The sequence below is a fragment of the Vipera berus genome (genome assembly GCF_964194415.1).
Source record: "Vipera berus genome assembly, chromosome: Z".
NCBI classification, from domain to species: Eukaryota; Metazoa; Chordata; class Lepidosauria; order Squamata; family Viperidae; genus Vipera; species Vipera berus.
The window spans coordinates 47,827,781-47,843,078 of record NC_138205.1 but is presented as its reverse complement, the minus strand read 5'-3'; the positions used below and the strand labels follow the sequence as shown (position 1 = coordinate 47,843,078).

General features: G+C 37.4%; 2 protein-coding genes across 3 annotated transcripts in view; one reads left to right on the top strand and one right to left on the bottom strand.

The window, feature by feature from the left end:
* HGSNAT (heparan-alpha-glucosaminide N-acetyltransferase) overlaps positions 1 to 5,130 on the bottom strand; it is a 44,977-nt gene extending 39,847 nt beyond the window's left edge. The window contains exons 1-4 of one of the 2 annotated variants that reach the window (XM_081345537.1): positions 4,927 to 5,130; positions 3,179 to 3,294; positions 2,413 to 2,537; positions 1,588 to 1,709 (exon numbers count right to left, since the gene is read on the bottom strand). In XM_081345537.1, coding sequence (XP_081201663.1) covers positions 1,588 to 1,709; positions 2,413 to 2,537; positions 3,179 to 3,294; positions 4,927 to 5,017 — 454 coding nt within the window. In that variant the 5' untranslated portion in view covers positions 5,018 to 5,130. Of the gene's footprint in view, positions 1 to 1,587; positions 1,710 to 2,412; positions 2,538 to 3,178; positions 3,295 to 4,883 lie in introns of both variants that reach the window. The other variant, XM_081345538.1, reaches the window with a different exon arrangement.
* On the top strand, positions 4,742 to 14,179 carry POMK (protein O-mannose kinase). Its single transcript, XM_081345539.1, has 4 exons — positions 4,742 to 4,886; positions 9,286 to 9,462; positions 10,527 to 10,835; positions 12,856 to 14,179. Exons 3-4 carry the CDS (start codon positions 10,539 to 10,541, stop codon positions 13,624 to 13,626), a joined length of 1,068 nt encoding a protein of 355 aa, XP_081201665.1. The 5' UTR covers positions 4,742 to 4,886; positions 9,286 to 9,462; positions 10,527 to 10,538; the 3' UTR covers positions 13,627 to 14,179.
* Positions 14,180 to 15,298: the final 1,119 nt, after the last annotated feature.

The following is a 15,298-nucleotide window of genomic DNA, read 5'->3' as shown; positions in this document are numbered from 1 at the left end:
AGCAATAACAACAGCACTTAGGCTTATATACCCCTTTACAGTGCTTTGCAGCACTCTCTAAGCCAGGGGTGTCAAACTCAATTTCATTGAGTGCCACATCAGCATTGCAGTTGCCCTCAGGAGGCCGGGTGGGCGTGGCCTACTGGGTGGGCATGGCTAGAGTGTGTATGCCCTACTGGGTGGGCGTGGCCAGCTCTACATCGTTCGCATCAAGGGTGCCTATGGGGGCCTGGGCAGGAGTGGGACAGATCTGAGGGTCTCTGGCAGGAGGAGGGTCTCTGGGCCAGGCCCAAGGCAGCCAGGGCCGTTCCCTCACTGTTTCCAGGATGGCTTCGCGGGCAACATGAAACCACTTCGCGGGCCGGATCTGGCCCCCGGGCCTTGTGTTTGACATGTCTGCTCTAAGCAGTTTACAGAGTCAGCATATTGCCTCCAACAATCTGGGTCCTTATTTTACCGACTTCGGAAGGATGGAAGGCTGAGTCAACCTTAAGCCATTCAGGATCAAACTCCTGTGCAGTGCAGGGTCAGCCTGCAATACTACATTCTAACCTCTGCACCACCATGGCTCTTAGGATAGCTTACCACTGTTTTAGGCAGACTAAGACTATTGCTTCATTCTTAGAAAATTCTTCCTAATATTCAGCTAAATTCTATAATTTCAACTTATTAGGGTTTTTTTTTGTATTCCCAGTTTCAACAGAGACTAACTACCAAACATATTCTATGTTCTTCCTTTTAAAATGGAGCGCCCAGAAATAGACACAGTGCTTCAAGAGTGGCCTTATCAGCACAGAATATAATAAAACCATTACCTCCCATAACCTGGATGGAATGCTTCCACTAATTCAGCTATTGCTCATCTGATGTCCTACGTTCTTTTCATGCCAAATCTTGTCTCCCCCTGCCTTGTCTAATTTTTCCTTTCCAATGCACAACCTTGTACCCATCATAGTTAAATATAATACTACAGCTGACCCATTGTTGAAGCCTTTAAAGGTTATTTATAATATTATCAAGCATGGGAGAAAAGAGGCTGAAATGTTAGTTAGCAGATTTCCACTCTGTAAGTTTTAAGTTCTTTTTGTTCATAGGATATAGCCGTGGTGGCAAACCTATGGCACGTGTGCCACAGATGCTACGCAGAGCCCTCTCTGTAGGCACACGTGCAATCACCCCAGTCCTAGGCCTTCAGCTGGGTTTTATAAAACCTTTTCACTTTAGGCCATGTGCAAAAAAAAAGTTTCAATCAATCAATGAATTTCAACTTCTTGTGGAGGAAAAAAGATCTCGCAAAGTTGGAATTGATTGATTGAACTTTTTAGTCCTACCCAGTCTGCTGTTACCACTGCAGCCATGCCCACACAATGGGCCACACCCACCCGGCACCCGACAATACATAAGTAGGTTTTGGGTTGCACTTTGGGCACTCGGTCTCTAAAAGATTCACCATCCCTGAAACTGAGATGTGATAGTACAGTTAAATAGAAATACTTAAGCCAAACATGACTATACAACAACTAGTTTTCTAAACAAATTAAGGCAAACATTATAACAAACAAGTTATAAAAGTTTAAAGTAACATACGGAGATAGCTGTTGAGAGGACTTTGATTGATTATTATGTCACATGTAATGTTTATGATGTTGCTCTGGAGATGCCTAATTCTTAAGGAATAGTTTCCATATTCTCCAAAATGATAATGAATCCTAGAGACAGCAAAAAGAAAAAAATACTTGCAAAATTAGATCAAGTTAGAACAATTTTGACAACATATGAACATAGTGCCCTTAAAAGTTTAAAAGAACTAAATATAAACAACTCCATTAAATATAACCTTAAAGTCATCCAGGTTTTCCAGATGTGTTAATATTTGATACATGAGGTTATCAAAATTCTTAAGGAAGAGGTTTCATACTTCTCACAGAAAATGCTATTACTGCTCACATAGCTTGGAGACTCCAACATACCTGAACATTTTATAAGTGCTAAAGAAACAGAGAGCTTTAAGCAATATGAATATACTTGGATGTTTTCTTATTGATATGTATGCTTATGGAATATATGCAAATCTCAACAATTCTCAGTATGTTCACTTTCCTCGTATTATACATCATTTCATTTGCAGTAATTTAGTGATTTTTATCTTTGAACCGTTTATCCTACCATTTATTATCTCTAATATAATTTTTTCACAGATGTTTGGATATGTTAAAGAGCCAGCAACTACTGCTGCCTGTTGAATTTTGTTTACATAACATTAATATTTTAGTATAAAATTAAATAATATATCTAAATAGACATTTCAGTCCCTTTTTGGATAAATTATCTAAATAAATTACTTACAATACCTCTGTAATTTCTCTAAGAGATAACCACACAGCAGAAGCTATGCATCTTAAAAGGACTAACCTGCATAGTTCTCCTTCTTTAAAATGATTGACCCTCAGCGTGAGGGCATGCTGAGTATCTATAGCTACGTGAGCTTTTTTAGATGTTCTGTTCATCTGGATAGAAATCAACTCCTGTTCCAAACACTAAAAAAATGAGGAAAAATTACAGATTGATTTGCCTTGCTATAGGTGAACCAATATTCTTATCTTTAAAATTAAAAACTAATAGAAGGGTTACTGGATCTAAAATAAACAATGTGATTTATTCTAAAAGAAATAGTTACTGGGTGAAGCTATGTTGTTGTTGTTAGTTGCAAAGTCATGTCTGATCCATCGCAACCCCATGGACAACATTCCCCCAGGCCTTCCTGTCCTCTACCATCTTCTGGAGTCCTTTTAAGGTCACGCCTACTGCTTCAGTAACTCCATCCAGCCACCTCATTCTCTGTCATCCCCTTCTTCTATTGCCCTCAATCTTTCCCAGCATTAGGCTCTTCTCCAGTGAGTCCAAGCTATATATTTATATTCTAAGATTTTAAAATTACCTTGATTTTATATATTTAGAATTCTAGTATCTAAAATAAAATGTATTTCATTGGGCTAGCTGAATATATTTGCTTCTGATTAAACCAGTTTTCTTCCATAACAGTCACACAGTTCAAATACAAATCATGATTTACAAGTATGAATTGCAGTTTGTTCAGATGAAGCATTTTAACCAATTTGAATCATTTTACAGGTATTTTGATTATAGGACTTTTCCCTCCCTTCAGGATTTTAATTACCTCATAACAATAATCTGAGACCCAATAAATGGACAAGTTGTCAATGAGCAACTCATTATGAATTTGTAATAAAGCTTGATCCATTTTCAAGTTCCACAGAGGACGTCTGGATATATCTAGAATTAAAAATGAAGGTGATTAAATATTTATGTATTAAAAAAAATCAGAATTGGGTATTTATGTCTAGCTAGTTTGGAAAAATTGAGAATCCTGGAATTGTCTCTTTTTTCTTGTGTACTTTGAGATCTCAAAAACATTTCAGAAATGAAAACATAACCAGCAATATAATGTGATTGTTATATGTTCTCTTAATACCAAGTAACCTTACCAACATAGTTAAATATTGCATTATATAGTGATAACATAAATAACCAATATAATAAAACTGCCTAATAATAATACTATAGCAAATAACATACCAACTGCTACATACTCTCCAAAGGTTTTGTCTTAACTAACTTCTAGAAAATTGCAACAGATGTAACAGAAGGCTATTCCATATCATCTCCTTAAAATACTTTTCTAAGCCTGGAATTAATTTTATTTTAAGATTAATAAATAATGAATAATTTATTATTTTTGAAAAAAAAAGAGAAAAGCCCTCATTGCTGAAGAATATTTTTGAGAAATGTCACTGCATGTTTTTTTAGTTTTGCCAGCTTCGCTCATTCCTAAGTGTACATCTCTTTCTGCTCTGCACCTGTGTTATTATCTTATCATGTAACCATAGTGACTCCAGCTATGTCCAGCCATGTTTTGGTTTTAAACAGTTTTGTGTGCAGGCCTAGAAAAAGTTTCCCACAGTTACTACTTTACTTTGTTCTTCTGCCTGATGAGAGAATGCAGTCAGTCTAGGTTTTTTGTTTTCTCATTAAACAACTTTTACTATAGAACATGTTTTGGATTTCTTTTCTTTGATATTGACCATGCAAATGAACCGGTCGGACTGTTAATTGTCCCGCGACATTTCCTTGTTAAACTGAAGATAAATTCACATATAAAAGCCCAATTTCTTCATTTGCGATTTAGATTTATATATCAGGAAGACCATAGCTGAGTGAAAGCAGAAGAAGAGAAAGAAATCAGTGAGCAAATAGTTGATAGGAATGACCCATCTGGTCTACATTAGATAATATACACAACCACAAGGTGGAGCCAAAGTGCTGTTGGATGTCTGTTATGACATCCCTAATTTTTTAGCATTTGCAAAATTGGTAACTTAATTCGGACAGAGAAGCAAGCTGTGATTTAGGGACAGGTAGGACATCAAGTATGATCACTAGCCAAAAGCTGGAGACTAGAGTGAATACGACAGAGCCAACAAGATCCACAAGAATTGTGAAGAAGAACTGGTCCACAGCTTTTTTATCTCAGGCACTGGATTTAAGTGCATGTTTAGTTTTTGATTGTGGTTTCTAAGCATCTCCTAATCTCTTCAGAGAGAGAAAATAATACAGTAAACTGCAAGCAACTGCGCCGTTAAAGCAAGGCATGATGAAGCCATTCACTAAAAGCGGGGCGGCCTTCCTTCTTTTCCTTCTCTCTCTCTCCCTCCTCCCTAGCTGACTGTCGACTCCCACCGCTGAGGGAGTTCTTCTCGAGTCGAGCCTCTTTTCACTGGGCAAAACAGAAAGCTAAGGAATTCTGCTGCGCCTGTAAAAAGCTCCTGCTAGACCTGCAAAGGACCGAAGGAGGCAACGCTTACGAGGTACGAAGGGAGATACTGCGGCGGGGAAGACAAAGCATACCGTGGGGCTGAGCTAAGCCCGACACAAGGAGCGCGATAAGGGCCCCTCCGAGATAAGCAGCCGAGCGGCCCCGACAATCCGACGCCACCATACTCGCAGCCTCTCTCCCTCGAAAGCGGAGGAGTGCGCCGCTCTGCCAGAAGGAGGGGGAGACCGCTTCCTGCTCTCCGTTTCTTCCCCACGCCTCGCGCGCGCTCCGCGATATTTGGGGATGAAACAACGACTGGTGCTGCTATTGAATAATCGCCGCAGTTGGGTAGAGTAAGGTGGTCTTGACCACTGAAGAGAGCAGCAAAGGCTGTGAAAGCGGGGCTCGAGTGACTAGACTTAAACTTTTTTTCTTTTTCATTCACTCGGCTTTAGGCTTTGTCGTTTGTCAATTTTAAATACTTCTGCTCCTTCAGATATCTGTTTTAAATCACTGCGGTCATTTCTGATAAATTTCTGATTTCTGAGCAGTTAAGCTGCGAGGACCTCAGCTTCATGCTGGGTGAGGAATTCTGGGAGTTGAAGTCTTTTGCATAGCAAGGTTGTCAAGATTGAGAAACATTGCTCTAGTTAGAGAATACATTTCCAATACAATTCTAATTATACATTTCAACTTGATACTTACAAAATAAACTCACAACTTATAATACTGTTTGTTATGTTTCGGGTTCAGACGAGCAGAAAAGACGCCAGGCAGATAAGTACAGAAGAATAGTTGCTTTATTCATAACTAGAACTGTACTGAGGGTTAAGGGTATCCATGCAGTCTTTATATAGTCTCTCATAGTCTTAACAACAAATCAGACTGAACCCATCATTCCCGCCAAGTTAACTGCAGTCTGGACTGTAAAATCCTATCTGTGTTGCTGGAGAACCATTAGCTTTCCAGCGTACAAGTGATAGGGTATTCCCAAAAGCTCAATACATAACACCCCTTCCCCTTTTAAGGAACAAACATTATAACCTTTGACATTTAAGGATTATGATTCACTCTTAACCTCCAATGCTAAATTGAATGTTTGGCCCCATTCAAGGTAGAATAATCATAACGTGACCTCAGACGTGCAGTGTATAGGTTGCATGCAATGAGACTAAAGACAGCTTTGCTGTTCTGCCAGTAGTATTAGGTAAAGGTAAAGGTTCCCCCGCACATGTGTGCTAGTCGTTTCCAACTCTAGGGGCCGGTGCTCATCTCCGTTTGAAAGCCGAAGAGCCAGCGCTTGTCCAAGGACGTCTCCGTGGTCATGTGGCCGGCATGACTAGACGCCAAAGGCGCACGGAACGCTGTTACCTTCCCACCGGAGTGGTCCCTATTTTTCTACTTGCATTTTTATGTGCTTTCGAACTGCTAGGTTGGCAGAAGCTGGGACAAGTAACAGGCGCTCACTCTGTTACGCAGCACTCGGGATTCGACCCGCCAAACTGCCGACCTTCTGATCGACAAGCTCAGCGTCCTAACCCACTGAGCCACCGCGTCCCTTGCCAGTAGTATTACACTACCCTAAGTACAAGTGGACTACAACGAAGTTACAGACACTTTTCTGAGAATTGTTTTCTCTGTTAATCCCCTTTCAGTATGCAATGCAACCTATTACATGTTGATTAACAAAATCCAAAAAACAGTGGGCATGCCCACAAGCTGGTAAACCATTTACAATACTTTGTCTTATTTGACAACATAGTCAGCAAGGTATGCAGGTGGCCTGTGAGGCCATGAAGAACGTCTTTGAGTTCCACCCACTCTGTGGTCTACCAACTTACCTGGCAGGCCAGGCGTGTTCATGCTCTTCTGTGCTGGAGAGTCTGAGGATGGAGGATTGCTCTGGCTGGCCTCACCTGGTAGGCCCACCCCAGAGTCAAAGCTTGAAGCAGCGTGGCCGCAGTGGTCGCTGTAGTTTGGCTGATCTGACTGATCAGAGGTTTCCTGTTGCACCTCCATGCTGTCTTGGTCCTCTTCGGACTCGAAACCTGCTGTGTGCTAAAAATGCTGATAGGTAGGATAAGAGCTAGCCTGTGTGCCAGCTTGATAACTACGAGAGGAACTAGTACCCCCATACTCACTTAGTGACCATTCTGGAAATCTCTTCCTTAGTTGATCCACATGCCGTCTCCGTGGTCATGTGGCTGGCATGACTAGACGCCAAAGGCGCACGGAACGCTGTTACCTTCCCACCGGAGTGGTCCCTGTTTTTCTACTTGCATTTTACGTGCTTTCGAACTGCTAGGTTGGCAGAAGCTGGGACGAGTAACAGGCGCTCACTCTGTTACGCGGCACTCGGGATTCGAAACTATAGACAGAGACATATCTTAGTATAAAAATGGAGTGAAAATAAAACTTCATAACATATTAGAATTATGGGGAAAGAATTGTGGAAGGTTAAAGGCAGCAAAGCTCTAAGGAATATACAGTGAATTGAGAAAATATTCAGACCCTCTTCACTTTTGTCAATTTTGTTATGCTGCAGCCAGATCCTTCAGTTGTTGAAATTCATTTTTTCCTCATTAATCTATACTTAGTATCTGATAATGACAAAATGAAAACAGAATTTTACAATTATTTGTAAATTTATTAAAAAGAAAAATGAATTAACACAGTGGCATAATTATTCAAACCTTTTGCAACAATACTTGAAATTTAGCTCTGGTGCTCCCCATTTCTCTTGATCATGGCAGACATATTTCTACACCTTGATTGGAGTCTACATGTGGTAAATTACATAGGGACAAGAATTGGAAAGGTACACACCACTCTATAGAAGGTCTCACAGCTGACAATGCATACTGTAACAGAGCAAAAGCTATGAGGTCAAAGGAACTGCCTGCGGAGCTCAGAGACAGGATTATTGCAAGGCACAGATCTGGGGAAGGCTACAATAAAATTTCTGCTGCAGTGAAGGTTCTTAAGAGCACAGTGACCTCCATAATTCTCAAATGAAAGAGGTTTGGCACAACCAAGACTCTTCCAAGAGCTGGTCGACCAAACTGAGCAATCATGGGAGAAGGGCTTTAATAAGAGAAGTGACCAAAAACCCAATGGTCACTCTGGCTGAGTTCCAGAGATCTTATGTGGAGATGGGACAGAGTTCCAGAAGGACAACTATCACTGCAACCCTCCATGATATGGGCTCTATGGCAGAGTGGCTAGACAGAAGCCTCTTCTCAGTGCAAAACACATGAAAGCCTGCTTAGAATTTGCAAAAAAGCACCTGAAGGACTCTCAGATTGTGAGAAACAAGATTCTTTGGTCTGATGAAACTGTTTGGCTTCAACTGTAAACATTATGTCTGAAGGAAATTAGGCACCGCTTATCACCTGCCTGATATCATCCCAACAGTGAAGCATGGTGGTGGCAACATTATCCTTTGGGGGTATTTTCAGCAGCAGGGACTAGGAGACTGGTAAGGGTTGAGGGAAAGCTGAATGGAGCAAAGTACAGTATATCCTCAATGAAAACCTGTTCCACAGCGCTCAGGACTTCACACTGTGCCGAAGGTTCATTTTCCAACTTGACAATGATCCTAAGCACCAGTCAAGACAACAGAGGAGTGGCTTAGGGACAACTCTGTAAATGTTCTAGAGTGCCCCAGTCAGAGCTCTGATTTGAACCCTGATGAATATTTCTGGAGAACCTGAAAATAGCGGTCCACCGAAGGTCGCCATCCAGCTTGACTGAACTTGAGAGGCCATCCAGCTTGACTGAACTTGAGAGAATGTGAAAGGAACAATGCGGAATATCTCCCAATCCAGGTGTGCAAAGCTTGTTGTCATACCCCCAAAGACTCAAGGCTGCAGTTGCTGTCAGAGGTGCTTCAACAAAGTACTAGTGAACAGTCTTAATACTTATGCCAAAGTGATATGTCAGGGTTTTTTCCTTTTTAATAAATTTACAGGCATTTCTAAAATTCTATTTTCATTTTGTCATTATGGGGTACTGAGTATAGATTAATGAGAAAAAAGTGAATTTCAACAATTGTAGGATCAGACTGCAGCATAACAAAATTGACAAATGTGAAGGGGATTTGAATACTTTCTGAATGCACTTTATTTTACATTTTTTAGTTAAGCATTTCTATTTTGCATTTTTAATGTCCAAAAAAAATCATATTAAGATTTTAGATATGGTGAGAAAGAGAAAAGCATGAACTAGGGAGTAAAGGACTGTTATTTGGATGCTCTGAGAAGCTATTGTAATACAACGTACATATTGTCCATTCAAATATATATCTATAAACATTTAAATCTCCCAAAATGATCTAAATTGGATTAATGCACAAGTTTGTAGTAAAAGCCAACCAATTATATTTTTAGTTTTCCAAATTTTCTTGTTAAGAAATAAATAGAAATAAGTTTCATCTGTTCACTCCACTGCAGGAAAGGTTTACATTTCAATTAGAATCCAAAAGACTAAAGCAAGGGGATATGTGACTCTACACTGTTTTATCTCTATGCGCAAACGACGGACAACTCATGTGGCTCAAAGCAGAGAATACTGGGATTGTATTATGCCGATATTGACAACAATATATAAGCTGTAAAGATAGGAAACAGGTAAGCCTAGTACAATAGGACAAATCTATTGAATAATAGTTTATTTCATTCTGCCTAGAATTTCTGGGATGCTGCAAACTAGAAAGATTTTTATTATTTTTTTTACTCAGTTTTTCCAGCTCCTATCTGTTTCTATACATTAATTTAGGCATATCGGTAGAAATATATTCCATTACATTCTCTATATAAAACCATCTCTAAGAAGTGAAAACGCGCAAAACTCCCTGAGAAATAGTCAGATTTTAAAAAGCAGTTAGAAAAGAATGTGGCTTCCATGAATTTATATTTTGTTTTCATTTATACGCTTAAATTTATAAATTTTTAAAATTTATTTGAAAGCCTTAGTGAATTCAGCTAGACCTATTTGTCAGTAGTCATGTATACAGTACTATTGAAAGTAAATATTTGCTGCTGAAATCATTAAAGCCAGCAGGACTTAAAATATTGGAATTAGGGTAATACCAATGATGAAAACATTAATTATTTCTAGCAGAGATCCATAGAATTTGATAGTCAAACAAGCTTTATAGTTCATTAAGATACCTATAAGTAGTACAGTAAAGTTCTTATGTAACCAAAGAGCAGAACCAAGTCATGAACAAAATCTGCTTTCCTTTCATAGCTCCACAAGTGATGTGTACATATGTTCCCTTATAATATATTTCATCATGTTCTCTAGAAGGCAATGGAATATTTTGCTTCAGCAAATATAATTTGAAATTATTTGGTTTCTTTACATGAAAATATTAATTGAATCTAATATGTATCAGTGAAACAGATGCAAATAGATGTGTATTTAGCATTTGAATGAATTGGATCAAAGCATATTTTTCCCATGTGTGCAAAATTGTTTCAATAGATCATGATTTATGAAATAACTATCACTTTAACATTAACTCTTTTTATATGTATATTTCTTGCCATATTTTGAGACCATAGAATTGCTATGTACAAAAATAAAATCCTAACAGTATAAAAAATATTCTGAAATATTTAACTTGACTATCACCCCATTTGCTGGTTTGTTATGTTCAATTAATAATTTGTTACTGTTTATTTTTCAGAAATTATGAAAGATGATAGTTACAACATGGACAAAAAAGGCTTGTGATTTTAAAAATGATATTAAGCAAAAGCTGATCCTTTTACCCTTCTTTTTGCTTTTAACTCTGCTGCTTGTGATCTTGTTTCTCTACCAATACTTTGGCAATGTATATTTTTCCAATGGAGAATCCAATGTTGAGCAAAATTTCTGCCCACATGGCAACTTCAAATTAGGAACTATGAAGAATTGCTCACCATGGCTGTCTTGCAAGACTATAAAAAGAGAAGTCCGTAAACTGAAATATGTTGATGAAGGAGCTGTAAAAATGGTTTGTATAAGTTAATGGACTCAAACATAATAAAATATTCTATGAATTCCCAGGTCACTAAATGTCTATGGAGATTCTCAGTCATGCAGGTCATGGTTGTCCCAAATGTGCTTTTTCACAAGGCAACTGGACTTTCTTTTTTCTCTTTGAAGATGTTTTGCTTCTCATCCAAGAAGCTTCTTCAGCTCTGACTGGATGGGAGGGAATGGAAGAATTTATACACTATAAATGACCAGCTGTCAGCAAGGAGTATAAATCCTTCCATTCCTCACATCCAGTCAGAGCTGAAGAAGCTTCTTCAGCAAAACGCCTTCAAAGAGAAAAAAGAAACTCCAATTGCCTCATGAAAAAGCACATTTGGGACTTCCAGATCTCTTTTTGTGACTAATGATAACCCCAATATACATAGAGATGCATAGGCATTCTCAGAATCTATTACTGTTGTCAAAATGATGAAATCAATATTACATTGTTTTGTATAGATAAGCAGTCACAACACATTTACAAAAGAGTAGAGTTTCTGTCATATCAACACAACATTACTTTGGTCACTTCCCCTTTCCATTAAGATGCTGCTGAAGAAATTGATTTTCTTAATATTTCTATTGGAAAAAGTTCTAAATAACGCGTTACATGCATTTTTGTTGTTAATAATAATAATAATAATAATAATAATAATAATAATATAATTTTTATTTTATTTTATTTTAATTCCATTTATATCCCGCCCTTCTCCGAAGACTCAGGGCGGCTTACAAGCTTAGCAGTAGCCTTCATTCTATGTATATGCCTGCTTATTAGGGCTTTCATACACCCCCCAAGCGGCATTATTACAAAGTCAGCTTAATTGCCCCCAACAATCTGGGTCCTCATTTTACCTACCTCGGAAGGATGGAAGGCTGAGTCAACCTTGAGCCTGGTGGGATGCGAACCTGCACTAATTGCAGGCAGCTGGTGTTACTTAAGGAGGCATTAGTCCACTGCTCCACCAAGGCTCTTAATAGAAGTTGGAAGGGACCTTGGAGGTAATCTAGTCCAACCTCCTGCTCAGGCAGGAAACCCTATACCATTTCAGGCAAATGGCTGTCCAGTCTCTTCTTAAAAACTTCCAGTGTTGGAGCATTCACCACTTCTGGAGTGTTTGGAATTGTTTTGTAAGTAAACGCTGATGATTCCAGAGGAATGTGGACGATGTCTAAAAATAAATACAAATTTAAATATAAGTGCTTATAAGTTATTTACATTTACTGAAGTATTTATTTCTAAACAAAATGTTTTTGTTGAGATAAGGCATAGACATGGTATTTACTAATTTTTCTTGTGTTATTTACATCTGATTACTAGATTGATAAATGAACTCTCCTCTTTGAAGATAAAAGTTGGGGATGGCCAAATGGTGCTGTTACCACCTGGATTAGAAAACAATTGAATTTTAATTCCCAGCTGCTTTTTCCATTTTCTCGTTCCACTTACTTGGGAAAAGAAATGCTCAGTGGAATCCTTTCAAGTTTCTTAGCTTTATAGACACTGAGTATGACTGAGCTGAGCTGTAAGAAAAACCCACCCATTTCATAAAGACAGAGAAATATTCTAAGCTAACATTTGGAAGGAGACAATTAAATATTTAGAAATTTAAATAAGGATACTATACTTTAAAATACGCCAATGTCTATCAAATAAAACCTGGGAAGAGATGTATGTATATGTACTATAATAAAAAAAATTCTTGTTCATTTATAGAAAACACTCCATATCTGTTTATAGATATGATTATAGATGGATTTGACCCACTTTTGTAAGCAACACAAATTTACTTAAATGCTGCTGACTAGTTTTCTCTTATGCACGATCGTTTGAAATAATGACATATAGTGGCCTTTGTTATAACTGGATACTTAGTAAAGGTGTGGATCCCAGCAACTCATAAAATAAATAGCATGTTTAAATAATAGTGAACATTAGTGGCTGTATGTGTGAGACACATATGCATAATTCTCTTCATTTCCCCTTTTCTTTCTAGGTTTTTCTTTCTGAGTGGAAAGAAAACAAAGTGGCACTTTCCCAGCTAACTGTGCCAGAGTTACAAGAAGACTTTATTCATGGGCTTCAGGCACTAAAAAAGTTACAAAGCAAGCATGTGGTCAAACTCCTTGGATATTGTGAAGAGGAGTTCACGATTCTTACAGAGTACCACCCATTTGGATCCTTGAAAAATGTTAATGAGATATTGAACCTTCCAAAATATAAAAATTACAATACATGGCATAACAGATTTCTGCTTGCCATAGACTATGTGAGCATTATCCATTTTTTACACAACAACCCCCTTGGCACTTTTGTTATGTGTGACTCCAATGATCTGAATAAAACACTGTCACAATATTTATTGACCAGCAGCTTTCATGTGGTTGTGAATGACTTGGATGCCTTGCCCCTCTTGAACAGGAGGGCTGGTGAATTGATCAAGTGTGGTCATCGGGAACTGGAAGGTGAATGGGTTGCTCCTGAGCAACTATGGCCATATGGAAAAGAAGTACCTTTTGAAAACCATCTCATGCCTCCCTATAACGAAATGATAGACATATGGAAAATCCCTGATGTTTCTAACTTTCTTTTGGGAGATGTCGATGGGAGTGATCTTGTCAGATTTCACTTATTCAGTATACATGCAGCATGTAAAAAAAATGCATCTGAAAGACCTTCTGCTCAGATGGTACTAGACAGATATAAAAATGTTCTTGCCTCACTTGTGAAAGAAGCAACTGTGTCCAATACAAGGGACATGTTATAAAAAAAATAATGGAATGCTTCAATAATGCAAGTAGAATTGGGTATGTTCAATGTCCATTGTTGTATGATTTTTTTTCCAATCAAAAGTAGCTGAGAATGTTATAAGCATAAGTGGGGAAATTTTTAAATAACTTCAAATGTTTGTAAAAGCTTATATAGGAACAAAAACGTGCTTGAAAATTCAAATTGTTTTTATATTATAATTTTAAAATAAAATTCCTGTATCATGGTAGCACTAATGCACTAAAGATCGATCATTTGATAGAGGCAATTCTTTAATTTAAAATTGATGATTGTGCAATTCTTTTTCTTGATTATTTTTTTTAGTATGTTCCCAATTAATCTAATTTCTGTCCTGGTAAAATTGCTCCTTGGATTTTAATTCCATCAAAATGTTAATGCAGTCTTGAATACATTGTGCTAGGATTAATATATGAAGAGTGAACATTTGAGTATATAGTTATAAGAAGTGCAGGTATGTTATGGTTTCAGATATAACTATTGTGGCCTAACGAAGCATTGCTGCTCAGTTAAGCTAGTTCAAATGGTATGAAACAAACTAGTGTACAAATTCTATGTTTCCTTGCATTATTAACAAAAACATCTATTTCCTTAGGAATATCAATGTGAGAGGATTTTAATATTTCGACAAATGCACTTCTGGCAAACATCTGTATAATTAAACCCACTCCAAGAAATCTTTTGAAACTCAAAATGAACTTAAGTGGGAGAAAACAATGCTGATTGAAGCCATTTTTTTAGGTATAATAGTGGATGAATGTTTTCAGCAGGAAGCCATGTTTCCCACTACTTCATATATTAGTTAAATATAGTACACCAAGCAGTGTAGTACATTTTGGTAGTAGCGTACCAAAATATAATAATGTATGGTACCTTACCATTGAGAATATTAATATACCTTTGTTATACTTACAGTTAGCCTTTGCACATTATGCATTTTGCACATTTTAAATATTTATAATATATATTGGATTTCCATGGTGCCCATCTACCTAACATAGCAACTCTGAACAAGCTCAGAATATAATAATACTGTATTTATAGAGAGAAATGCCTATAAAATATTTACATGTGGAAGGAGTGGGTAGAAGATTAATCTTGATCTACTGGTAGAACTACTAGGTCCTAATTATTTAATAATAGTATTCTCCCTAAATTCTTGGATAAATTAAGAATATTTGGATAACCAGAAAGACATTTCTTGCAAAAGGATTGAGATCAGCTCAGATTTGGTGTTCAAAATAAGTTCCCATTTTCTACCTCCCTTAACTCATAAACATATTGTTTTTTGGAAAAAGCTTCATCTGAATTCATTTGTAACAAAGCTCATGCTCATGTTTGAAAGAAAGGATTTTGTTAATGTTTAATTTGAAAAAAGAGGGTTTTTATTTAATCTTAGAAAAGAGCGATAATTCTTCAAGGGCAATTTAAAAAATAATAGTATTAGGCCTACGAGAAAATATCGAGCCAAATTACATTAAACAGTGAGTTTTAGTACCTACCTTACTGTTTCGAGAAAATTGCATAAATATAGAATTTTGAGGAAGTTCTGAAAATATACTTTTAGGCCCAGAAACATTTATCTTTAGTGAATCTTAGCATAAATAATCTGATGTTCAAGCCAAAGATCCAGATTTTCACAATTTGTTAAC

Excerpts from the sequence above, each read along its gene's own strand:
- POMK (XM_081345539.1), top strand. The coding sequence starts at position 10,539 with ATGATAGTTACAACATGGACAAAAAAGGCTTGTGATTTTAAAAATGAT. Across the intron at positions 10,836-12,855 it reads ATGAAGGAGCTGTAAAAATG|GTTTTTCTTTCTGAGTGGAA; the intron begins GTTTGTATAAGT and ends TTTTCTTTCTAG.